Source organism: Zea mays, chromosome 4, assembly GCF_902167145.1.
Source record: "Zea mays cultivar B73 chromosome 4, Zm-B73-REFERENCE-NAM-5.0, whole genome shotgun sequence".
NCBI classification, from domain to species: Eukaryota; Viridiplantae; Streptophyta; class Magnoliopsida; order Poales; family Poaceae; genus Zea; species Zea mays.
In genome coordinates, this window is record NC_050099.1 from 228310188 (window position 1) to 228338028 (window position 27841).

Sequence of the window (27841 nt, forward strand, 5' to 3'; positions counted from 1 at the left end):
TATGCCGGGAGCGGCGTACAGCCCCACCTAGATCAGTGTTCTTACAGACCGTCATCCCCGCTGCAGAATGGAGGAATGAGGGGAGGCCTTGACATCGTCGTGGGCCATGGCCTCACCGTACTTCTCCCATAACCCAGCGAAGATTGCATTGGAGTCCTCCGGGAGCACGATGGGACATGGTGATGAGCGGCACGCCGTGTGCGCGTCATTGTCCCCGCCGCCATGGCCCGGCCGTCCTGACTCCTTGTTCGCTGGATCACGACGCGCGGCCGTCTTGGTTGGCGCAAGCGATTAACTCGAGAAGACGACGCACTGATTGCGGCATATATTTCCATTCTTTATTACGTACGTATTGAACATTGCACACATGACAGCGACATACAGAGTGATCAGGTGCAATTAATCCATGCCACTCTGTCCCCAGAAACTCTGCCAGTTACAGTCAAAGGCACCAAAACTGTTACAATCCCTTTATTTTTCATCATTTCTTCTGTGCCTCATGTTTGTGTTCACGGAGGTGTTTTGATCAGCGAAGCAGCCGTCAATGGCTCATCCCGCAAGTATTCTGCATTATTCTGCTCAATGCTGGACAGCACCTCACATGCGTGACCTCGCCGAACCTTGCTGCGAAGCTCCTGGTGCGCTCTGCGGAGAATATAAAAACGGTTAGCATGACGAACAGCCTGCTCCATGATTTGACATATAGCGTCACACTGTTTTCTGCAGCAACAGCAGTAGTCTAGACGAATCGGTAATTGTATTATGATAGATGATTAGCACAAGACCAAAGGTAAATTCGCATCTATATCAGAATGGAATATCTATGTGCATCACCCAACTCATGAGGATGCTGAGTGACAATGAGAGCTTACCAATGGTACACCACTCTTAGCTCGCTGTTCCAAATATGATGATGGTTTGAAGAAGGGGCCATAAATTTCAGCCCACTTGCTTAGCTTAGAATGTATGTAAGGTGCTCCAACAGTGTCAGCCCAGAAGACAAGACCACCCCTGCATTTTTTTTGTAAGTTCAAATAAATACTCAGAATAGGCACCACACCTCCTTAAATCCATAAACAATACAACATAGAAATACACAAATGGTAAATGGGAGGACAATGATCATTGCATTAGAAGAGGTTTAGCTTGTATTGACACTAAGGGCTGCCAATACTTGCACGACGTAAAGATAGAATTCAGTTCAATATTAAGTAGAACTCTCTGCAGAACTACATACAAGTCAAGCATACAGTAGTCTTGGACATTTCAAACAATGAGGAACCAGATCGATAATTAGACAACTATACACATGTTAGATACTATATGCAACACAATCATAGGATGAGAGGTTAGCCTGTATAATTATTAGAGTAGGTACATTTGTTGTATGAGTACATTAGCAAGGTGCTAAATTTGAAGACATGCCATTTAAATTTATTTCCATAAATTGCAAATCACACCCATTGCGTTTTGTCTATATGATCTATTAAGTGTTCTTCCAGGAGTATCATCACAACCTGTGGTTTTAGTGAGATTTGGGATTCATGGATTAAAATTGTAAATTCATTCAGCAAACTTGTGCAAAAATGAACGTGCCAGGGATGGAAAACTGCGAGTTAAGTGGAAGAAAGTAAAAAAAAAATCATTTTGTACAGAAGTAACTACATAAGCATTTAAATACAGTTAAAACTTCAAGTAATTCTTACCTGTATTTAGGAAAGCCCATTCCAAGAACAGAAGCAATATCAAGATCAGAAGCTCGAATTACAACATTTTCATCCATAACCCTGCATGCCTCATTCACAACTGGGAAGAAAATCATCTCCAAAATATCTTGATCCGTTAAAGTAACAGGCTGCAAGAAATATAATTTGGTCGAATAAGGATCTTACTCAACAGGAATAGAATAAAAATTCTAATAAAAATGCACAGGCCATGTATCAAGACAGGCGTGAGAAAACAGTACCTTTCCACCAGGCATTGTGTTTGCGTGCTTTCGGTACTCCTCGATAACATGCTTAACACTAGGATCTGGCTTTGGCTTCCCACCCTTCTCATAAATGTAGTAACCTTTGCCGTTCACCTTTCCTGAAAAACAGTAATTTGGAAATTTCACTTCTCGAGAAATATATAAAATGTGCATTCATCTATTAACTGGTTTGTGCCATTATATAAGAGGATCAAATTAGCCATCATATAAGAGAAGATCAAATTATGAAACAAGCAAATGTTAAGAAGTTTACCTTGTCGTCCATCCTTTACCATCAAATCCACAAGGTCAGAGTCCAAATTTCTTTCTCCAAAGGCATCAGCGTAGATATCCTTTACTGCCAAGGCAACTCCATACCCAGCCACATCTTGGAGTCTACAGGGAAGCAAGGAAAAAATGCCAAATTTAAGAACTCACAAGAATCATGGAAGTAAAATTTAGAACAGTCAATCAACAATAGCCATTTAAGAATCAACGGTGCCTCAGGTCTGCATTGCTCATTTTAACGAGTTAGCTAAGGCACAACACAGCAAACTAAAGATGTCGCATTATTCTTTGTCCAGCGAAAGGGCCTCTAGCCTAGCGGTTAAGGACTTCCGAGTAGCACCTCCAAATCCTGGGTTCCATTCCTATCGGGAGCGAATTTTCAGACTTGGTTAAAAAAATCCCCTCGCTGTGCCCCATCCACTCTTAGGTTGCGATGTCCTGTGCGCCACCCTCCGGTTGGGCCGTTGCAGAGTGGACAGTTGACGCCGGCCCGTTAGTGATGGGGGGCCAGGGTTCGGGGATTTTCTCGGCCGGGCCATTGTTTCGGTCTCTTCTTATATGGAATACCGGGAGGGCGGTCTTTCCCTCCCCGGCCGAGTTTTTTATTCTTTGTCCAGGTAAATGCTTGATTCCCATCTGCAAAAGGAAGATAATTTGGACCGATAATCTAGTACTGAATACATTCACAATGGTTCAAGTCCAAGAATAGCACTATCTAAAATGGTTCAGAAGCCTGCCCAAGTGTTGGCAGAATGCCAGTTTATTTTCTAACATTGTGCATGTACATTGCCATTAGTAAAAAATGTGGTACGACTTCATAAGGATAGTTTCATTAACCTTTGTATGAATTGCACTTCCTCCGTAATTTTGTACAATTTAATTCCTTTTCAAGATGAACAATTATAATGGTCATTTAATACTACAAACAAATGTTAGGAAACAGAGCCAAATCACTTACTGAAAAGGTCCCATTGGCATGCCAAAGGTGCTTATTACTCGATCAATTCTGAAAACATCAATACCAAGACTAACTAGAAGATGAGAACCCTGTGTGTAAGGAAAAAATGTAAGGTTGACTGCAAATCCTGTGCAGTTGCCGACCACAATAGGGACTTTCTTTATTATCTTCCCAATGGTGATGAGATCAAGGATAGCTTGTGGTGATGTCTTCTCCGTCCGAACAATTTCAAGCAAGGGCATAATATGAGCAGGGCTGAAAATAACACAATATAATAGCATTAGCAACCTGTGGATGTCAGAAATCCGTAGTTCAACTGGAAAAATGCAGTAAATGGTTTTTTATTTTAACAAATGTGTTAATCCATAAGCATACTCTACTCCAGATGTTTTTAGCTTTTGCACCGCTAGTATTCAAGATATTTCACAAATCCAGTAATCAGAATTCACAAACCTGAAAAAGTGAGCCCCTATAATTCTATCTTGAGAATTTGTCTTCTTGCCAACAACATTCAAATCAATGGTGGATGTGTTTGTTGCAAGTATGCAATGTTTTGGACAGATTTTCTCAATGTCAGCAAATATTGATTGCTTCAAAGGAATCTTCTCGATAACAGCCTACAAGAGAGGAATGAGTCACAACAACCTAGCAACCAAATATTCTATGAGCATGTACACATGAATTATGTAACTTAATAGAGTTCTCATGAGATTCATGAACACAAAATGTAGTTCAATCACAACAGATTTAAAAAAACATATGAACACTAACCTCAATAACCATATCAACATCCTTGAAATCTGAATAATCCAAAGCACCCTTGAGAAGGGCCATGGCCTTGTGCATCCTATCCTTTGTTAGTGAACCTCTTTTGACCAGGCCCTCAAGATTACCTTTACAAAGATAGTTAGATTTACTAGTAAGGTAACTTATAAATTTAACTTTAAAGACAATTCTAAAGCTCAAGCACATGGAGAAGAACATTTTCTCAAGAAATGCAGCAGCTGTATAAAGAGATTGACCTGCTATTGTTTTCTCTCCCCTTTGCAGAAACTGAGGGTTTACTTCCTTGAGCACAACAGAAATGTTGCTAACAAGAAGTGATGTGGCAATTCCAGATCCCATCAGACCACCACCAATAACAGCAACTTTTCTAATTGGCCTTGGTTTCAGTTGAACATCAGTTACACCTGGCACCTATACATAATCAGCAGCATAAGTCACTGCAGCAATTTAGCTTCACTGAACTTGACTTCATCTACATTTTTTTATGTTTTTTTCTATTTGAAGAAATCCAGTCATGTTACTATAATACAAATGAACAGATTCTGCATATAAACATCAGATCATTTCTAAATAATTAAAAAGAAAGGGTGATACATCTAAGGTTTAAATGTATTCAAGGACTGGATGGAAATTTGATGGTAAATCATAAAAGAAAGGTAAACTACACTGGAACACAACCTTTGTCGTGGAACGTTGTGCAAAGAAAACATGGACAAGAGCCTTTGATGTTGGTGCTATCACCAGCTCCTTGAAAACCATGGCCTCCTGCATTTATTGGTGTCTGTTAAGTAAACATGTGAATAGGCTATATAGTAAAAAGCAAGAAACAAGAATGTACCAGCCACTATTGTGAGGTGTTTACTAGTTATTGTCAGAGAGCATTGATCCCAGCACAAATGCCAAAATAGCGCTAAGATAGCATCTACATTGCAGGATTATTTCATATATATACATTTAGGGCTTGTTTGGTTAGAAGGGGATTGAGAGGGTTGAGGGGGAAATTAGTTCATTTCCCCCTCAATCCCCTCCAATCCAAACAAACCCTTACGTGTTTTACATAGCCTATGGAAATTCCTGAGAAATAAGATGCCGAGCTAGATAACTAAGAGAAGTTGAAAATAGTAGATAGTTTCACCTCAATTTCGTATTGGAAGGGGACAGTTACAGAGACATACCTTCAAAACACCAGCTTGGCCTCCACATAATATGCCTTCCTCCATCACATCCAGGCAGGCCTGGTTTTGTGGCATGTTTGGTGCGATCTTCATTGCTTGCTGTCTTGCTGCATTTAACACAGCACGAGCTTCAGAGAGTGGTCCAAGCCTATCTGTTCTGCCAAGAGACCTCATCCAAGGTTTACGGCAATTAGCAATTTCCAGAGCCCAAAGACGTGATGTCTTTATCAATTCATCAGGAGAGCAAAGGGCATCAATCAAACCACGTTCCTTCCCTTCCTTTGCCGTAATGAACTTACTTTGCTGTAAAAGTCATACCAGATGTCCAATACAGAAGACTGAAACATCAGATGCTAGATCATTACAGTAATTAACTAAAAATGGAACTTGTTTCCAGACAGGTCCTTACATCCACAGTTCACAAAGTAAGTAACTAGATGCCTACTGATTGGGTTCTCTTGAATTAGATGAAGTCTATAATAGAAATAAATAAACACATTAAAGATTTAAGCAAAGATTCATATCTATGATCTCTCTTTTTCCTGAATTTGTTCATTGCTTGATATCAGATTAAGCAGTCAAATATAAATTCAATATGCCAAAAAAATTAAACAAACAAGACGTGGCTGCACTACTCAGTGTTGAAAATTTAACATTGCCTAGTTTCAGGTATGGAAAATTATCAACATTTGGCCCAAAAGTTCACATGATTATATGTTCAGAAACAAGGAAATATCACAGGGTGTTTGTAATAGTGAAGGTGAACTATTATATATTGTTCTGAAATAAGCACATGCTTATGGAAAAGTACCCACTAAAATATCCCCTTCAGACATCTTCCCCTTAAGCCTGTCTCCCATCCGCCCAGTTCTGCCATTGGCTAAACTGTTACTGATCATGTCACCCCTTTCCTACCATGGACATCATATTAATTCAACTCCTGGACCCACTTCCCCATCCACATAGACATCATCCAAAAAATTGAGTAGCTTACAATTACTTGTAGCCTAAAATAATATACTGAAAGCAAGGTTGATTTCATGGGGAAAAACTGTAGAGTTTAGTTAATGAGTTTTTACCAATTTAAAGGAAGAATTCACTTATGCAAGAAACAAACGAACTAAATTACTCACCAGCATCATTTCAATTGCTTTGGGTAGACCTACAAGCCTCGGCAAACGCTGGGTACCTAGATAATTAGTGAACACAGTTAGATCCAATACATGATATAATACAATACAAAGCAAGGTAACTGTAGAAATAGTTCTCTGTTCAGGAACAGATATATCCATACCTCCAAATCCAGGGATGATGCCAAGGGTTAGCTCTGGCAATCCAAGTTGAGCTTCAGGAGTAGATATCCGAGCATGACAACCCTGAACATGTCATTTATGGATGCAATGGATTTAGACTAGGTTCAGCTGCAAGCTTAACAAGCAGCTGACAACATCTGGCAGAAATGGCATACCATAGTCAACTCTAGGCCACCACCCAATGCAAGACCTTGAATGGCTGCAACAGAAGGTTTTTTTCCCTCTGCAAAAAAAGGTCCAGGAATTGTGATATTGATAGAAACAAAAAGCATATGTAAAAAGATATAGTGACATGCAAGTGACGTAGCAAAAAAGTACCTTCCATCATGTTTGACACAAGCTCGACGGATACGTCCGGCATAAGTGATACATCCCCTGTACCAATGATGCACGTATAAGCAAAGGAACAGGCAAACAGCTCCCCGTAAGTGGAAAGTCTAGCATAGAGCTAACAACAGCACAATTGAAAGGCACTCCATTACCAGTCTGATGAACCTTTGTGAAAACGTTGATATCAAATCCTCCACAGAACTTGCCTCCAGCACCTAGGAAATTCAGAATCCAGGACAATGGCAAGAGTTAAAAACAGGACTCTTTTGTATACGACTTTCAAAGAGAGCTGGAGCTATTACCTTCTCGCCAATGGCATCCTGAACTGATACCCGCAAGCACACGCCGTCCTAATCCTAGTTTCTAACTTGGCGACTGGGCGAGTGAAGGCGAAACCAAGGCGACGCCATCGTCGAGCTCAGCGACGCCGGCGCCGTTGCGAAAGCACCCGCGCTCCGTCGAGGTTCGGTCTCCCAGACTCTCACCCGTGCTTCTCCCCGTCTGCGCTCTGCCCCACCTCCTACCGCTCCCCCCCCCCCGACGTCTCCCGTTCCCGTCCGTTCCCGCGCTGTTCGGTGGGCTCGCTCCTGCCGCCCACTGCTCGTCGTTGTCGCTTCCCCCAGCGGCTTCCGCCCCCATTTGCCATAGCCGCTTGGGCGAACAAGGAAGACGGCGAGGTCGAGGGGGATTGGGCGTCGCTGCTGACATAACTGTGGGTGGGTAGCGCTCTGCCTTTTCTCCCTGGGGTCTTCAGCATGCTGCGCAATAGGACCCTCCCATTGGTAAGTTTTGGGGTACGTTGTCTCCTTGGGCGCTGCTGAGGGGTCCTTGGAGCTGGGTCGCGGTGGCTGCCGTTAGGGGTTGGGAGATGGAGTTTGGGCCTGAAGATGACAAGGTTGATGACGATTTGGATTTCACATTCTCAAGGGTGAGAATGATGGCAAAGCCAAAAACTGATATAGGCCATTCATGCAAGGATGCTCAACATGGCCTTGCGATTTCCAAGATGGAAGTCGGTTCTACCACCAGGGATGGTCGTTTGGAAGTTGGGAAGGAGAAGCAAGGTTGTTTGGGCCTCTCCCTGGCCCAGGTGTTCAGACATTCCTGGAGGCCCATTAACCCGAAATGGTTATGGGTGCCCAGGTCCAACATTCTCTCAGGTAAAGGATACCAGGCAAGACCAGAAGAGGTTCGCCGGCTAGGGCAAAGGGCTAGACGTATCAAGAGAGTTGAGCCACCGACGCCATTTGTGCGATCCTTTTCTCAGGTGGTTAAGGAGGGAAGGATGGCGTGGAGAAGAGAATCGGGGGGAAATAGCTGGAAGCGACCCCCAAAGGATTGGATGGAAGAGGATGACTTACTGGATTCGGAGTTCAGCAGGGAGGAAGACCTACGATCCAAGCTCCAGAGGGCCCCAGGGGAACACACTGAGCAGGATCAGCAAGATGTGGGGCATCATCGTCAAGGAAGCTTTACAGGTAACAAAATTCCTCGGAGGGGTGGTTTCTGGAGAGGGCGTGGGAATTTTGTGCCAGCTAGGGGTGGCTTTGGGGGTTTTCGCTCTGTTGATAGGAATGAGACAGGGGGTAGGGGAAGCAAAAACCAAGAAAATCGTGATAGGGAACAAGGCTCTCAGCCATGTTCAGAGAGGGGAAGACCTTCTGGTTTTGGAGTTTGCATGCAGCAGGGCAGGGATTCTAAAATCCAGGAAGGTCTGGTCAAGGAGATTAGATGCTTCCGTTGCTCTCAATCTGGACACCATCAAGCTGACTGCCCGAATGACCCTCTATGCTACAAATGTAAAGAGTCTGGGCATATGGCGGCGGAATGCCAAAATAACAAGAAACTTAGGTTGTTTGGATTTGGAATTCCGGAGCAGGGCTTCTTTGGTTTTGATATTCCTGAGAAAAAAGTGCAGGTGAATATGTTGAATGCTGTTATTCACATTCTTGAGGGGGAACCCACAGAAGAGAAATTGGACAGAGAGCTTAAAATCTGGTGTAAGCTAACTGGGATTTCAGGGTTAGGAGGATGGACAAACATGATTTTAGTGCCTCCTTTCCGGACAAAAGCTCGCTGGAATCATATGCTAAACTGAGCAGTCTTGAGTTGCCTTTATACAGTTACAGAGTTCAAGTTACCAAAGCCAACTCAGATCTGATGGCTTCATCGGTGCTTCAGTGTGTTTGGATCAAAATTTACAACCTGCCGGACATTGCGCGCGAGGAGGGGATTATAAGAGAAGTAGCAAGCCTAGTGGGTAAGCCAGTGGTGGTCGATGAGCTAAGTATTATCAAGGAGGGACCAGCTAGAGTCAAAGTGGATTGTCGGGACCCCTCTCGAATTAAAGGTTTCATTGAAGTCTTCTTCAACAAAGTGGGATATGAACTGAAGGTTGTGGCTGAGGGAGTTCGCACTCGATCTCCTTACTTGTCAGGGACGAGTGGATCTAGAAAACAAGATGATAAAGATCAAGATAAAGACAGGAACAGACCTGGGAGGAATGATGAGAAAAAGGGGGGAAATTTGAGAGGAAAGGGAAGGAGTTAGAGAAAAATCAAGATTCTAGTTTTGGAGAATCTCAGGAGGATATGGAGGAAGATGCTGGGGTGGAGGGGACACTGCAAGAGATTTATGATGAGATACCCATTGCGGCGTTTCATCCCACAAAAGGATTCTTTTCATCCGATCTAAAAAAAGTTGAAGACCACACTGATACGGTGAACTCATCTGAAGTCTTGATGCTTAATAAGGAAATAGAACAAAAAATCATCTCTGATAGTCAACTTTCGGATGTGCTGGATAATGAAGGTTCGGTGGATGATCGGGCCAAGGTGGCTCCTGAGAAATCTCAGATTGAAATGATGAAACAGAGAGTGGATGATCAGACTTTCTGCTCAAACAAAGAGATTAATACACTTACAAACAGTCGGGTCAACAGAAACAGTATTGGGCTGGATGGTATGAATCATTTTGGGGGAAGAATTAACCTTCAGCTTGCTAACCAGGAGAAAAAGGATCAGGATTTGAAGCTCATGCTCGATGACTTTCCAATAGAGGACAATGAGGAAGATTGGCATGGGAACATAATGGAGCAAGTTGAGCTTTATCACACAGAAGAAGATGGTGAACATGAATGGGAGAAGGCACTAAGCAAGAAAGGGAAGAAAAAAAGTAGAAGGAACTTTCCAGTGATAGCTACAAGAGCCAGCTCGAGAATTGCCAGAGATGGAATTCCCATACTTGAGAAAGCCACCAAAAGAGCTCGTGAGAAAAATCAGCTACAAGGTACTTCACGTCCAAATCCTTTTCTCATTCTGAATAATGAATCTAATGAAAACCTGTCTACTGTTATGAAAGATATAGGCATTGTTCTAGAAAATTATGACAATCAAATAGATTTGTTCAAAGCTGAAGAGCGGGTTAGAGCCACTATAGCTGAAGCTAACTATAACAAGTATGTGGATAAAATTAACAGTAAAAATGCCCCTCAAACTGAAGAGGACCTGCAAGAATTAGCCATGGAGGCTATAACAAATAAAGAGAGATTGGAGGCTCCTTTAATTTCCCAGGAAGGCCCAGGGGGGGCTGAACCCGAGAAAAATAAAAAGAAAGGGAGACCTGGGAAACAGTCTAAAAAAGGATAAATGAAATTTCTTAGTTGGAATATTAGGGGAATGGGTCAGTTAGGGAGAATCAATCAACTTAGGGAATTTCTGACTCAAGAAAAAGTGGACATAATTGGGATCCAAGAAACCATTAAGCAAGAATTTTCGGTTAGAGAGCTTAACTGGATCTCCTCTAATTGTTGTTTCCAATGGAATTGGATTCCCGCGAGAGGTCATTCTGGTGGTATTTTACTAGGGGTCAAGGAAGACTCTCTCGAGGTGGAAAATTGGGAAAACTTCAATTTTGCTATTAAGGCTACGGTCAGAAACAAATTCAGCAATTACCGTTGGGTGGTGTTGTGTGTTTACGGGCCTGCTCAGCACCACCAGTCTGCTAGTTTTCTACAAGAGCTGTCGGAGATATGCGAAAGGGAGACCCTTCCTGTGGTGTTGGGGGTGATTTTAATTTAATAAGGAATAGGCAAGAGAAGAATTCCCATAATATCGATCAGAGCCTCATGAACATGTTCAATGAATTTATTAATCTCTACAAGCTTCGAGAAATTGCCAGGGGGGCCCTCAGTATACTTGGACTAATAATCAAGTTAATCCGGTGCTAGTTAAGTTGGACAGGTTCCTTGTTTCTACTGAGTGGGAGGAGAGATTCCCTCTTTGCTTTTCTAAAGGATTAACTAGAGTGGGGTCTGATCATTGTCCTATTGTGCTTGACTCTGGTGAGAATAATCCTAATAAATCTCATTATTTTTTCTTTGAGAATAACTGGCTTCTCCAACAAGACTTCAGGGCTTTGATTTCGCAAAAATGGACTGATCTTAAGGATCGTAGGCCTGAAGGTTCCTACTCGATGGATGGGTGGCATGGGAGCCTGGTTTCTATCAGAAGATTCTTAAGAGGGTGGAACAGACAAAAAAGAGGTGATCAAAATAAGATTAAACAAGATCTGTTATTAAAACTAAAAAGCTTGGATGATGGTTTGGTTATGAAGGACAATCTTCCCCAAAATTGGAACGAAAGATATAGAGTTGAGAAAGAATTAGAGCATGTGTATCATATGGAAGAAGTGTATTGGCAACAACGGGCCGGAAAAAACTGGATTCTCAAAGGTGACTCTAATTCTAGTTTTTTCCACCTGTTTGCTAACGGTAGGAGGAGGAAAAATAATATTCTACAGTTGGTGGCAGATTCTTGTACCTTGGTGGACCAGAAAGATATTAGCAATCACGTGGTTGATTTTTATAAACAGCTTTTTGGACCATCTACTCCTTGTGCGATGAAGTTACGCGAGAATTTCTGGGAAGGTAGAAGTGAATTATCAATTGAGGAGGCCATTCACCTGATTAAGCCTTTTGATGAAGAGGAGATAAAACAGGTGATTGACCTTATGCATGTTGACTCTGCCCCGGGTCCAAATGGGTTTGGAGTGGCCTTCTTCAAAAACTTTTGGCATATAATCAAAGGAGATCTTATGAAAATGTTTAGAGATTTCCATGGAGGAAATTTAGATATTCAGAGGCTGAATTATGGGGTCATCTCCTTGGCTCCAAAAATTAAAGATGCCACCTCGATTAAGCAATATCGTCCAATTTGTCTTCTTAACGTTGATTTCAAAATTTTCACCAAAGTCCTTTCTAGTAGGCTTGCCCAGGTAGCCAAGGTGGCTGTTGGGGGCAATCAAACAGGCTTCATAAAAAACAGAAACATTCTTGAAGGAGTAGTGATACTTCATGAGGTAATTCATGATTTGAAATTAAAAAAACAGAGAGGTCTGATTCTGAAGATTGATTTTGAGAAAGCCTATGATAAGGTTAGATGGAATTTTTTAGCTGAGGTCTTAAAATTGAAGAAGTTCCCGGACAGATGGACCAATATGGTTATGAGAACAATGGAGAATGGGAAAGTGTGTGTGAACATTAATGGTGAGAGGAGTAAATATTTTAAGACTTTTAGGGGTCTTAGGCAGGGCGACCCTCTCTCCCCTTTACTTTTCAATTTGGTGGCTGATGCTCTTAGTGTGCTGTTGGATGTAGGGATTGCCAAAGGGCACATCTCTGGAGTTTTGAACGATGTTCTACCAGGAGGTATTTCACATATACAATACACAGATGACACAGTGATTATGATTGATGGGTCAAAAAAAACAATTTTAAATCTGAAATTAATTTTGTATTGCTTTGAATGGTTATCAGGGCTGAAAATAAATTTCCATAAAAGCGAGGTCTTTGTGTTTGGAGCTGATGACCAGGAGGAAAAAGAGATGGCCAATATGCTTAACTGTTCCCTGGGATCCTTGCCGATGAAATATCTAGGTATATCTATCTCTGATCATAACATTAACTCAGTAATCTCGGAGCCTATTTTGGAGAAAATGAGGAAAAGGCTAGACCCATGGAAGGGCAAGCACCTCTCTTCTGGTGGGAGATTAATTCTAACTAACTCCTGTCTCAGTAGTCTACCTATGTATTGCATGGGTTTTTATCTTCTCCCTAAAGAGTTTCATTATAAAATGAATTCTATTAGATCTAACTTCTTTTGGCAAGGAGCTGAAAAGAAAAAATGCTATCACATGGCCAAATGGGAGATGGTAACTAGGCCAAAAGACCAAGGTGGTCTTGGCATCCTTGATAGCAGATTGATGAATGAATGTTTGCTGGTAAAATGGATATGGAAAATTGTTCAGGGGTCTAATGATACTTGGTTCAAACTTATCAAAGGAAAATACATGACCAAAGGAAATTTTTTCCTGTCATCGGATAGAGATGCGTCTCAATTTTGGAAAGGGTTGCACAAGGTTAAACACCTATTCAAATGGGGTGCTATTAATAAAGTTAGGGACGGGGAAGGTACCCTCTTTTGGAAAGATACCTGGTGGGGGGATGTGCCCCTAAAATTAGTATATCCCAGATTCTTTGACATATGCATGGACAAAAATGCCAGAGTTGTAGATTATTATGAGGAAGGGGAGTGGCATATCGACCTCAAGCGCCCCCTGACGATTGCTGATTTTCAGGTTTGGGATGAACTTGTTACTAAGCTTGTCGATCAGGAGCTCACTCATGGGAGAGATGAGGTGGTATGGGTACTGGACAAATCTAAAACTTTCACTACTCAGTCTATGTATAGGTTTATGACTGATGGAGGGATTAGAAAAGATATATATAAAAATATTTGGAAGTCCAAGGTGCCCTTGCGGATTAAAGTTTTTTTGTGGCAATTATGTAACCGGAAAATTCAGGCAGGCGTGGTGCTTAAAAAAAAGGTTGGAAGGGTAGTGATCGTTGTGCTTTATGTCAAAAGCAAGAAACTGTGGATCATATATTCTTTCAGTGCTCCTTGGCATATTTTGTGTGGAGTTGTTTGAGGCAGGTATTTGGAAGGAACAATATTCCCAGCTCAGTGGAAGAGATGTTCTGTTGCAGGAGTGAAGTGAAACCTAAGTGGACTTCTCTTTTTCGTTTATTTCTGCTTGCAGGCATGGTTTGGGCCTTATGGCGTAATAGAAATAAAATGGTGTTCGAGAGAGAGTTCCCCTGCAGCCCTTTTGTGATCCTCCGTGATGCTGTTTCGTTTTTGCAGAAATGGAAGGTGTTGCTATCTGAAGATGACCAAAGCATGTTAGAGAAGAAGGTAGAGGAGGTGCAGTCTTGGATCTTCAGCTTCAAAAGTGTTGATGGAGGGGGAAGCGACATAGTAGTGATTTGAAGTATTAGAAAATCTTTGTTAGAGATTTCTCTACACTTTCTGGAGTGTTTCAGAGTGTTTTACTCTTAGCTGGTGGTTCACCTTTGCTGGGAGGAAAATTCTGGAGGTTTTTCTTTTTCTTTTTGGTGGAGTTCATGGCTCCTGTGTGCTGTCTATATTACTTCTAGCTGATCGGTTCACTGATTGCATCTTGGCTATGCTAGTCTATAGGTTCCTTTAGTTCTGGTGGTTGGTTGTCTGATGATTGTAAACTGGTATCCCCAGTATGTGTTTGAACATTGTTATATGCTTTCTTAAAAGCAGAGTAAAATCTCGTTTCAAAAAAAAGGACTCTTTTGTATACTGGTGCAGTGTACGGAACTACGGATTTGGGCATTTGGCAGCACATCCACATCAGTTACCAATTAAACAAGAAAAAAGAGTTAAAATTGTGTGTTATGTTGAATAACTTGAAAAGGCATCAGGATACTTTCGGTTTAGGTCCTGTCTGGAAGCAACCCAGTTTTTAAGAAACTGGTTTTATCTTTTAGCTAGGAGAGACCAACCTCTTGGTTTTTAAGAAATTGGTAATCCAATTTCTATAAATTGAGGCATAAACTGGTATGTTTGGAGGCAACTTAATTTTCATAAACCAGTTTCTTGGGTCAACGGCCCTGTTTTCTTGCTTCGACCACTTGAGTTCTATCTCTGCCTAAGCAAAATACTTTCTCCAGAGGCCAGCGCAACTGGCAAGGTGGACTGGGGGTGGAGCAGTAGTACAAAACTAGGAAAGCGATGTTTCCAGTTTCCACAACTATCGATATCAAACGTGAATAGCACCAAACATTTAAATGGCTGGTACAAGTAATAATATTACCGATATATCTCATTACGACGGCGAAATATATAAAAAATAAATCCTACAGAAAGCAGAGACACGATCCCCACTCCCAAAATTCAGCGAGATATATATTATCAAATGATAGAAGGACAAATTAAATAATGAAGAGGAGGGAGGAGAGATCTGACCAGTGAGCACGATTGCCTTAACGTCGTCACGGCGCAAGGCCTCCGCGTACTTGTCCTTGAGCCCCGCGATGACTGCAGGCGATGTTGGGGAGCACGACGCCGGGATTAGACCGCAGGACGAAACTCCACCGAAAGGAAAATCACGACAGAATTGAACACCGAGGAAGAAGGGAGGCGTCGGCCCGTTGCTTACTGATGGGGTGGAGCGCGTTGACGGGCGGGTTGGCGATGGTGATGAGCGCGACGCCGTCGGCGCCCACCTCCATGGTGACCCGGATCGACCCCGCGGCCATGAGCAAGGTCCGCGGCGAGTAGGACGCTCGTGCTCGGTGGCTAGATCGCAGCGACTCCGCGAGAGAGAGGAAGGGAGCAATGGAGGACGGGTGGGAGAGTGGGAAGGAGAGGAGAGACGACGGGGGATGGGAACGGTAAACGAAAGCTTCCACGGCACAACCACTCGGCTGATGAGCTGGCTCTCAAGGGGAGCGGCCGATATATGAGCCGGAGCCGGTGAGGTGGGTCGACTCGTCTGCGTGTGGCGTGGGCCCACCGCCACGGGACCGCCAGCCCAGACTGCCCGAGGGGTGTTTTCCATCCTCCGAATATCGGAATATGTGCAGAGTCTAGGTGTATCTAAATTCGGGTTTTTAAGATTTGATATTGAATCATATTCGAACTCAAATCATATATATATAATATTTATTACATTCTATTTGATATTGATATTGTTCATATTCGAATCCGAAGTCAAACAGAAATATAAAAAAATAGTACTAGTATTAATAATATCTCTTGATGTCTCATTCATTTGCATCCCTACTGAATACTGATAGGGCTTTGATTATACAAACGTCAAAGGTCCTGTTTGAAAGTACGTACGAGATTTTTTTTTCTTATTTCTACTCTACATTTTTCACGTGAAATAAAACTGTGAAATCCTTAGTTTTGTTTTAGATTTGTAGAGTCACTAATAGCCGTTCAAAAGTTAATTATTAGCCAGCTAAAAAAGTTAAAATTAGTCCTGATTTAAATAGCTCATTTATTAACCAAATGTATAGATAGCTGTTAACGAAATAGCAAATCTACAGCTTTAGCTGATCAAGCATGTTCGTACTTTACTATTAGTTGGTTAATTATTATTTAAATACAATAGCTAATATGATTTTGTCTGTAGTATAGTATGAAGGTATAGATAGACATGAGTAGAGGCAAGGGCTCTGGAGTGTTAAGCCCATTCTCCACTAGACTCCCTCTCCCCATCTCTGCATCATAGGTATAGCTGACAATAGGCTCTAAATTTAAACTATAAAAATTAAGGATATGATCTAGTTAGAATTAAACTTTATTTCTATTTATTTTTAAATTAAAATTATTTTAGGATCTTAACTAATTGTATAGAAATATTTGGATCATAATTCATTATCATCCCTAATCATAGGTTACGTCCGCAACTAGGTAGATACCAATATATTTGATAACCTATTAGTTTTTATTAAATAGATTAAAGTAACTGGTAACATAGTTGTTATATAGGTGACAAGATAACATTTTACTTCGACTGTGTGATCCTATTCGAGCTAATTTGTGGAAGATAATAATATTAGTTGAATGAATCGAGGCACTCCTTTAACTAGTAAAATTGGCGGAGTTTAAACCGGCATCTAGCTATTATCTGCTGCTAACAATTAGTATCAGTCCCAAAAGAATATAAAATTAGGTCTAATTTGATAAGTATTTGCAAAGTAGTAACAACATATATGAATCCAAGTATATGTACCGTATATACATTTTTAGTCACGAATCTAATGATACTTATTTATATAAAAAATTACTATTATTTATAAACTTGAATTTAACTTTGTATTATATGATATTTGCATTTTATCTTAGGTCCCGTTTGTTTCCTTTCATTTCGAGAAATTGGAATCATATTAATGGAATAGACTATTTTTTTAGAATATGACATTCCACTACTTTCCAAAGTTATCATGTAAGCCTATCTCAAATTCATGGGGTGAGAGATCGAAATTGATTTTATAGATTTACATGTTATTTTTCTGATGTACAAGTACAACTTATAGCACACTCTTCTAATTACTTCGCTATGACATAAATGTAGTATATAATTATCTCTCTCATATGATTTTGGATAATATACAAATATATTACATATATAAATATATGAATTTAATTAGTTTTGTCTAAATTATAATTATTAAAATGGAATTCAATTCCAACGAAACAAACGGGCCCTTATGGTATTTTACTAGGTATGTGCCCGTGCGTTGCCACGAGATGTGGAGCATGAGAGCGGCGTCTAGGTTACAAATATATATTTTTTGTTTATTTTTAAACACTAAAATATATGTGGTCTGTTGGTTATTCCCAAATTTCTACAGCATAGGGTGTGCGTTCAAGTACTTGTTTTGTACTATTTTTTGCGGACGCTGGATGTGAGGAGGGTGATGAATTAGCCAGCTTGTTTACGGATCCAACAGGAAGTGTTTTTTCCCTGTGGCTATGCGTGCAACCAGCCTGGACGGTAGTCCCTCTCACGCAGACATCAGATAACGCTGCCCAGGCCAGCTGCTGCAGGCAGAGACAAAAAGACGGCAACCCACGGCTGCGCGCTTTCCCTGCGTTGGTGTGGGGCTGTTGGGGCATCGCGCGGGGGAGGCGGAGGCGGGGGCATGGCCACGCCAGGCGCCCACACTGTATTCTTAATTAGTAGTAGGGATAGAGGCAGCCGCTTAATGATGTTCGTTTGTGTTAATATTTATTAGAGCGAATACATAACGCTCGCGGAACCATTGAAGCAAGAGCTAAAGGAAGGCGATGAAGTCAACCATGCAGGCTCACTTGTGAAGGGGTCAACTTTCCATAGACGCTCGGAGACTTAGCTTGGTTGATGGTAACTTACAACTATGGTCGTCGGACTACGCGCCTTAGCAGCCTCTGTGTAAATTACATGCCCTCCATTTTATCGAAAATAGTCATAAACGGTAATTTTCAATAATATTGAAGGCTAACATTTACTGTCTTTTTATGAAGAATCGGTCTCCACCAGAAATCGATGTGCTTACTATCTTGTAATTACCCTATTGTATAGTGCATGGTGGAAATATAGTTGGTAGCGGAGGCCATTATGGTACTTGGTTTATCTAAAACCGACTACCCTCATAAATACTCCGATCCTATAGCACTTTGGCAATATATTGCTCTAGCATCCCGTCGCCCACTGTGTCACCTGCTCTTTCTCTCCCAAGTGTTTGGATTATGGATTTCCGTCCCAACAATATTCATTAACAGAGAGTCCTCTTTAATGTTTTCGTCTATGTTAATCATTTTAAATTATAAAAATAGTTTCCCACTATTTTATTTAAATTTAAATTCAAATTATAGTTTTATAATTTAAACACCATATATATATATAGTATTTAGAGCCCTGGGCTCTTTTTAACTACAGGAAGCCCCGACCACCCGCTCGGTTGACCAGGCGACCATCCGGTCCACCCACTATAATGTTTACGCTTAGTTATACACAAGTTTACGAGTTTATGCTCATGTACCATTGTATAAAACCAACCGCTCTACCTGGCCTTCCGCGCGATGGCTTAGACTAGGGTTTCAGTGGCGGCGGTTGCGCGACACGAGCGAGCACGGTGGACAAGCATACGAGATCCATGGCGATCGCCTCCCTGTCATCGTTCCAGAGGTGCCTTCCCTTTGTTTCCCTCATTTTATTCCCTCCCCTCACCTTACCCCCTTTCCCCGCACAAACCCTCGCCCGCGGCGGACAAGCGTCCCCACCTGTTGCACGTGATCCCTCCGGCGCACCGCCTCCTAGCCCAGATCTATTCGCCCCTCGCCCTCTCCAGACTCGGTGATTCGCAGACTCGGCCAGCTGCCTAGGCACCGGCCACCGGCGTCCGGATCTCTTGCTCTGCTGTTCGCCACCTCGGGGGCTCTACGGCGTTGGCTCGACGCGCGCGGATAGCCTACACGAGCGCGGCGGTCGCGAGCGCCTCGACGCTTCGATTCCTGAGGCAAGTAGCGGACGAGCAATCCTTGAAGAGCTCGAAAGCGTGGTCCGCTATGTCCCCGTCGAGCCTTAGTATGGAGGCGACGTCGACGATCTGGAGGTAGGCGCGGAGGCTGTCGACGGAGACCATGGGGCCGGCGGGGTCCGGGTTGGAGGCTGCGGTGGCGAAGTCGACGGCGAGCGCGCGCTCGAGCTCGGCGAGGTGTCCGGAGAAGGTGGAGGCGGAGCGGGCGAGGACGGGGTGGCGCTCGAGGGAGAAAGCCGAGAAGGCAGAGACGAAGCCCGCGGGGAGAAAGGGGTCCTCGTCATCTTCGTCGCCGGGGGAAGGAGATGGGGCGGGATCGATGGCTGTGGCGAGGTCGGGGGGGTGACAAGGGGGAGCGGATGGAGTGAGGGGAGGAGGGGGAAGAAGGGGTGCGTGTGGAGGTGGCGCTCGAGGACAATTCGGGCGCAGGCGGAGCACTCGGAGACAGCGCGCGAGAGCGGCGGCTGCGTCGTCGCGCACCGCGCCGGCCCCGACGCGCGGCAGTAGGGGCACTGCGACGACATGGTGGGCAAGCCGGATGGGGGATTGGGGACGGAGAGGCCTGGGATTTGGGTTTGGTGGGCTCTCGAGGTTGGAGATGGGCAGAGACCCAGCCAGATATGATCCCAGTCAGAATCACATGACATCTGTGCTATAGGTAATATGATCTTCTAACTCAAGTTTGCATTCAGTTTAGACTTTAGGTTATGTTAGTCATAACAAGCTTGAAAAGACATATTAACAAGGAAAGATCATATTAACAGTTCATGTTATGTTTGCAGATATGGACCTCAGTGGTTTTCTCCACATTAGGAAAGCTGGAAGAGCCTTTTGAACTCAGTTTTTTGCTAACAGTGGTGTTATGGTGAAACCGAGTTTTGTGTGTATGTACCAACAGCTAAAATGTAAACACGACATTATCATAGCTGAGTACAGGAATAATGATCTCTTATATCTTATTGTAAAATCTGAAACAGTTCTCCTGTAGATGGTTAGCTTGCATTTTACGCTACAATTACCTCAGATCACTTCTTGTTGTATCTTACACCAATTTACAAAATTTCTTGATGCATTTTATGACAATCTCATGCGCTGAGAGATACATTCGGTCTACATTCGTTATTATGAAACAGATGGACGATTTACGCTAAAATTCATACTCATTTACGTTGTTTTGGTACACGATTTACGCTTAAATCCGTCCGAGCCAGAACCTGCACACGACCGGTGGCGCGCGATTTTGGAGCCGTAAATTTGGGCTACATTCACCATTACGAAACAGATATACGATTTATGGTAAAATTTGTACTAATTTACAATGTTTTGGTTCACATTTTACGCTGAAATCCATTCGAGCCAGAACACGCGCTCAATCGGCAGCACACGATTTTCACGCCGTAATTCAGGCCTCATTTGCTGTTACGAAATAGGTATACGATTTACGCTAAATTGTGTACTCATTTACACTGTTTTAGCTCACGTTTTACGCTAAAATCTATTTGAGCCAAAACCCGAGCACGATCGGACGCACGCGATTATTACGCCGTAATTTTCGGGACCCATTTACAGTTTCGAAACAGATATACGATTTACGCTAAATTTCGTACTCATTTACGCTGTTTTGGTTCATGTTTTACGCTAAAATCTTTCTGAGTCAGAACCTGATCACGATGGGACGCGCGAGATTTTTACGCCGTAATTTTCGGGCCGCATTCGCAGTTTTAAAACAGATCTACGATTTACGCTAAAATTCGTAATCATTTACGCTGTTTTTGTTTACGTTTTACGTTAAAATCTGTGCGAGTCAGAACCCGTGCCCGATGGGACGCCCGCTGGTACGGGACGTGGCTATACCTGGCTGGGGCTTCCTGGTACTAATGGAAGCCCAGAGCTTCCATTACCTCGTCCCTATATATATATATATATATATATATATATATATATATACTACTCCTATTAAGAATGCAAAGAGGGCGTCCACATCGAGTCGCGCCCCCGCCTGCGCGCCTACGCCCGCACACGTGACCCGGGCTCCCTCCTCACCCCACGTTCACCCTAAACCCTCCTCCATTCGCGCTCGCCGCCGCCATCGTTGCCGCCCCTCCGCCGAAACCCCATGAGGAGGAGGTGACCGAGGTGAAGGTGGACTACATCAACCTCTCGTTGGGAGCACCTTCAGCCGATGCCTCGCTCAACGGAGCACCTTGCCATCGTGGAGGTCCGTACATGTGCCGCTGCACCGGCTCGCACCCGCCTTCGACCTCCTCCCCCACCGCGCTCCCGCTCGCGTCCTTCATCCTTGGCAACCACGTCTCCAGGGAAGACGCCGCCGCCGGCCGCTGAGCCTGCCATCGCCGCCCCGACCCCGTCCCCAGGGTTCTGTCCACGGGCCCACTTCGGCTAGATCTACAGCTTCATGGCCACGAACGCAGTTGCTGTGCTGGTCATGACTGGGAGACGTTCGCAGATACCTCTCGGTCGCGCAAGGCCCCCTGCTCCAGTCTCGCCTGGGCCCAGTCGCGCTCATGTTGGTGTGGGCTCTCTCCTCCTCCAGCGCGGCCACAGCAGCGGGGCACGGCTTGGCCCCGACAGCCGTAGAAGACAGCAACGTGATGTGAATGATTTCTGAATTTTGACAGAGGTATATCACTGCATTAGAACGTGTTATGTTATTTAGTGCCTAGACACTGCCATGCTTGCCTTATTTTTTTGGGGTGGGGGAGGGGTGATATGATCCTAGAGTTCTAACTGAATTTTGACTCACTCAAATTATTCTTCCAATTGGCATATCCCACATGTTTTAAGTGTGCCTGAACTTGGAAAGGTTTCTGAAGAAACTGTTGCACTATGGTTGCTCTCACTGATTTGTTCTTATCATGGAAGGAGTAAATATACTGTTATGGAGCTCAATGGCGTTGACACAGTATCTGATAGACTTGCTAGCTCAATGGCTTTATTACAAATTAAAGCATGCACCATATTCCATGTTCAGTACTGAACCAAGATTGTGAAAACATTGTGATGCTAAGATAATTCTACAGATAGACAACTGCCTCTAATTAAGACCAGGTATTACTACTTGGCGCAAGCATCTTCCATGCAATCAAATTTCATGGCAATGTTACTAGCCTATTGCAAGCTGGTTTGGAATATTTATTAAGACATGAATGTCTCAAGGGGAGTTATACTAACTGTCTGTAATATCCTAATTACAGCTGCTGCTACTATATAGCCTATTGTAGCAGCTGTGCTTCTTTTAGATATCATAACTTGTTGCATTCTTAATTTGTTCCCACAAGTATGAGTTCTAGGTGAAGGCAACATTTATTTGAAGCTTACAGATTTTCCTTAAAAATGCTCTTTTCATTTCCTAAAATTGAACCATCTCTTTTATTAAACTCCATTGCATTTTAGCCTCTCTCCAGTATTTAACCCATTCATAATCAGGATGATGAATTAACTTGTGCAATGCAGAAGCGACATAGGCCTAGAGTGATGCACAGGGATCTCAAACCAGAAAGATTCTTGTTTGCAAACAAAAAAGAATCAGATGCAGTTAAGAACCAGGGGCAGAGCAAATTTCCTCACTTAAAATATAAAAGGCATTATTGTTACTGAAAATTTTGACAAAGAATATGTTGAAGTGGGTTAGCTGCATGTCAAGGACTTACAAAAAACTTTATTTGAAGAATAATTATTTTATGAATTGTTTCAGATTGCCATGTCACGAATTTCATTGCTCATGGCTCTAGGTTAAAAAACTTTATTTGAAGGACTTATAATGATTTTTTGAAATAGTTGTTAGTAAAAGGCTTCCAAAGATTTTTTAATCTATGTATAACATCTTTTTTCATGTATTTATTAATTGATTCATTATAAGCAGTGGGGTTTATCTTTATTAGTAATTGCATGTTTTACTCAACTAAAAGATATATTAAATTTTTAGAATGAACTGCTCTTAGTGGAAGAGCAACAATGCACATTGGACTGCTTGGCTCGGTTAGAAACTGCTCAACTGTAGTTTCAACTTTGATTTTATGGGATCTAGGGTCTTCCTGAGAGATCTTTCTACGAAACTGGATATGTTTATTTATTTATTTACTACTATTAAAGTTTTATTAGACTGGTACATTTTTATAAAGGTAGAGCCTAAACCAATAATTGATAAACATAGTTTTAGGTCTTAGGAGTTAGGCATTCGGATACTGAAGTTGTAATATTCTGCTTTAGGTTAATGGTGCTTAATGGTGCACAAGCATTGACATGCAGTTCGTAATTTGTTTATATCTGGATGATCTGTGTGTCTTTTTGTTGACCTGATTATGATACAAAGTAAGATGAGAAGGTTCTCAACTCTCCCCATCTTGTACTAATTGTTTGATCGACTACTGTTATATTTTAAATAAAATCTACCATACCATCTTTATTAGCTAAAATTGGCCGATAAATTGGCTATGGGGTAAACGTTAATTGTTTAAAGATATATTAAAAAAGATTTTTTTCATCATGTACGTTGTTGACACATATAAAAACATTACCATGCTGACTGAAAAAAAATAGAATGCTTCTAATAAAAGCTACTCCTAGCATTGATGGGAAAAGAAGGCACCGATCGCTACTCCTACCATTGATGGGAAAAGAAGGCACCGATCGCATACCCTCATCCTTGCAGTAGAAGAAATCGTTGGCGAGAAGCGTGATCTCCTCCCTACGCTCCTCGCACTCGTTACAGGCAATCAAACTGTTCAGGTCAATGTACAGGAAGGTGGCCTTTAGTTGGAGATCCCTCCTGACCAGATCCCACAAGTCACCATCCACATCAGTCAAGTGTCGAGCTCTTGATCCGACAGACACATCCATTGACCCATTGGTGCTCCTGGCAGCCTCCTCTGTAGCTCTGCTATAACTTCTTGCGGTCGCAGATGACAAAGGATCAGAACCAATGATTTGGGTGTATTTTATGGAAAGGCAAAACGAGAAACTGAATCTTGGAGGATGTCTAGAAGCAAACAGATGTCAGCATGTGCATTAGAGGAGGTCCCTGTATAGTGCAGCAAGGGGCAAAGTGGTTAGTGCAGAAGATTACAAGATTAATTAATGTTGCTGGCTGTTTTTAGGTTTTGCATATGAATAAATCAATAAATGAACATACATATATTATTGCTCATAAATGTGCTGTTGTATTTATATTCTTAACACAATTGAGTTAAGCAGTGTATGATTTGCATGTTGGGAAACGATTGGTCGGATATGTTTTGTCATCCCTTTCCAATGAAACATCTCAGGTGGAGGTCATTCGATCTTGACAGACATCATTTTGCCTCATACACTTGCAACAATTTATTGACATATTTTGTTGCTTACTTTTGCCATTTTATGTACTTCGTTCACTGTGGAGATAGTCTTTGAGATAGGTATAAAGTTACAGTGATCATTTTTTGCTAACTGATCATGTTCATGTTGTGAACCTTTTTTTGGAGTTAAAACATTTAAGCAAAGCTTTCATTACCTCTATTTTTGCTACTTTTTTTACCATGCCTTTTGAACTTACTGGTGATTAGATTTTGCAGCTTGCACAGTTGGAATAACTGGATACAAAACATTTTGCCAAACGGATGATGTTTCTATATTCTATATTATTTTTTAACTTCCGTGGCAGCGCATGGGCATGCACCTAGTATATATATATATATATATATACACTCAGACAAATACGCATCACCTTAAATGAAGCTTCATCTAGTCAATAGTTACTAAAGAACACTAATTTTGGTAATGACCGAGCGATATTCAGTCATTATCGAAAATTGTTGAGTGTTTTTTAGTAATTATCGGCTGGGTGAAACTTTAACTAGGTAACAAATAGCGTGTGTGTATATATTTGTGTGCCATTATCATCGTAGAACGAACAATGCATGTTACATATCATATGTATGTATATATGAAACTAGGAGTTCAAATATTTTATAGTCCGCTACTTTCTTATCAAAAACCTCTATTATCTTGTAATCCCCTAATTCTAATTGCTCGCAATTTATGAACTTCTCATCCTACACGTAGTCATTGTCGCGGTTGAAGTGATCTCAGTTTGGATGCACGCATTTGTGCATGACAAATCCACATAAGTTCACTACGGTTATGCACTTGTCGATGACCCATCTCTTTTCTTGTCAGTGTTGTCCTTTCATTAGCTCTCTGTAGCTAATGTGGAATTTATCGGTCTCTGAGATACTTGCAAGTGTAGAATCCACATAATAGTGTTGTTGGACGCACTACAATATATAATCCATAATAGATTAAAATATATTGCGAACACAAGATTGATTTGTGTCCTTTGTTCAAGTTGAAGATGAATGATTATTAATGGGTAGCATCTCGGGTTGAGTCATGGACTAACCGGGACATGAGTTATGGGTTGTGTAACCTTGTCTCTCTGCTTGTGGTGTGAAGATATCGAGCATGAGGACGGTGGTCGACGACGAAGGTGAAGGTCATGAGTATGTTTGTTTAACTATGTTTCTCGGGTGGAGCACGAGGACGGTGGTCGACGACGAAGGTGAAGGTTATGAGTATGTTTGAAGATGAATGATTATTAATGGATATCATCTCCCCTAGCTTATGATCCCAACACTTAGTCAATTATTTCGTGTGCTAACTATGTTTGTCTAAGTGCTAGGGGACCTCTCAAGGTGAATCAAAAGAATTTGAAGCGAGTTTGGTTCAAAAGAAATTTTTTGGGTTGGTTTGGGCCCCACCTGATAGTATGGTGCCCACCACCGGACAACCAGGTGGTTGTGCAGCCCAACTCTTTAACCTCGAGTTTTCTCGCTATAAATCATCGGACGATCCTGGCTCGATCATCGGACAGTCCGGTGTACCTCTCCAATGGCTACTTCGCATTAGGCCCGGCGTCCAACGGTTGACTGGGAGCACCAGATAGTCTAGTGCCCCCCACCGGATAGTTTGATGCTTTTTAGAATAGGAAACCAACCAACTAGAGGGATTCATTGACCGTTTCTGTGCACTGTCTGGTGCACACCAGACAGTCTGGTGCACCCCCAGACAGGGAAGGTGTGGAGCTTCCAAATGAAGCTACAACGACTCCTAGGTCCCTTGGGGCTATAAAAGGGACCCCTAGGTGCCTTGTTGTAGCACTCAAGCACCTCAAGAGCTGCGCCACATTCCGATACGCTGCGACCACGCCACCGAGTGATTCTAGAGAGATTTAGCGCCATTTTGAGTTGTAACTTTGTCATTGTGTTCTTGCTCTCTTGTCTTTGTATCTCTTGCATGGATTGCTATGATTTGCTCTTGCGTGTGTGTTATTTCTCCCTCCCTTACTCCATTTTTTATTGTTATCACTCTGTAAGGCTATGAGAGATTCCAAGTTGTGGAGATTCCTCACGAACGTGATTGTGATCTAAGGAATTAATCGTGGCTCAAGTTTGATCTTTGGATCACTTGAGAGGGGTTGATTGTAACCCTTGTCTAAAGGAGGACACCACAACGTGGAGGTAGGCTTTGGACGAACCACGGGATAAAAATTGTTGTGTCTCTTGTATCATTTACTTTATTGTGATTTTTCATCTTCCTAAGTTCTCTAATCTCACTTGTGATATTGCTATAAGTCTAACTCATATCTTGATAGAGCAATCAAGTGAAGGGAACCTCTCTCTCCTTCTCTTCTCTCAAACTTGGTTTAATTTGCACTAACTCTAACTTTTAGACCAAGTTTGTGTGTTTTAAGTCATATTTTATAGGATCACATATTCACCCCCCTCTAGGTGCTCTCACTAACCACCTCAATACACACACTTGACACCCTTCCTGACATCTCTAGTGTTCCCCCTCTAAGAGCTCCTCAACCACCCCAAAAAGACCCACTCCCACAAACAGATTCCACCCAAGAGAGAGGTGATGTTTCATTATGAGTATTGTGGTGGGATGGGCATCTGGCTGTCTTTTTCTTAAGGAGGAAGAGAGATGAGAGGCAGGGTTTTGAGTCGAATTGGAGGAACATGAATCGCCCTCTCATGGTGTTCATGAGCTTCCTGTTCAGAGATGTCCTGCTAGGCCTAGAGGTGCTTTGCCTCAAGCTACTAGGCCTCGTGCAATGAGACCACCGGATGGTCGTGCCCTGTGGGGTACTGGTCGTGTGCCATATGGGCAAGGACCCCATGGCAATGGCTTTGGTTCTAACTTCCCCAACGGACCACAATTTCCTTCTCATGGTGACCGCTATCCCCCATGGAACCAGGGATGTTTGGTGTTTTCCCTAACACTTTTCATGGGTAAATGACGTAGCACTGGTATCGTTCAAACTTTACTAACCCCAATGTTGTGCCATTTTCTCACTCGTGTCTTTCTACTGATGCAGGACAGAGGCCTGGAGAACACATAGCTCATGGATTCCGGTTGTTCATGCCACATGACCAGAAGCTCCAAATGGTTCTCCAGCCTCGACCCCGTGATTGGTAAGTAGTACATCACATTCGACAATAAGTCGAGAGGTAAGGTTGTCTCTCATGGAACCATTCGGGTGAACGAGAGCTTTGTGCTCAAGAATGTTGCTTTGGTTTCGAAATTTCATTTCAATCTACTTTCTGTTTCGCAACTCCT

The 27841-nt window shown here is 42.5% G+C and overlaps 1 protein-coding gene across 2 annotated transcripts; it reads right to left on the minus strand.

Annotated features, from left to right (window-relative positions):
• Positions 1-291: 291 nt before the first annotated feature.
• Positions 292-15616, minus strand: LOC103654691 (peroxisomal fatty acid beta-oxidation multifunctional protein). Of its 2 annotated transcripts, XM_020552871.2 has the most exons (18): positions 15349-15616; positions 15156-15227; positions 6972-7034; positions 6808-6864; positions 6645-6712; positions 6471-6552; positions 6310-6365; positions 5177-5479; positions 4680-4766; positions 4238-4412; positions 3987-4108; positions 3669-3832; positions 3216-3470; positions 2244-2365; positions 1967-2088; positions 1707-1855; positions 873-1011; positions 292-645 (listed from the first exon to the last, which is right to left on the minus strand). In XM_020552871.2, exons 1-18 carry the CDS (start codon positions 15446-15448, stop codon positions 598-600), a joined length of 2184 nt encoding a protein of 727 aa, XP_020408460.1. In that variant the 5' UTR covers positions 15449-15616; the 3' UTR covers positions 292-597. The 2 variants fall into 2 exon arrangements, with proteins under 2 accessions (XP_020408460.1, XP_020408461.1); XM_020552872.2 differs by lacking the exons at positions 15156-15227; positions 15349-15616 and adding an exon at positions 7122-10424 and having other exon boundaries at positions 314-645.
• Positions 15617-27841: the final 12225 nt, after the last annotated feature.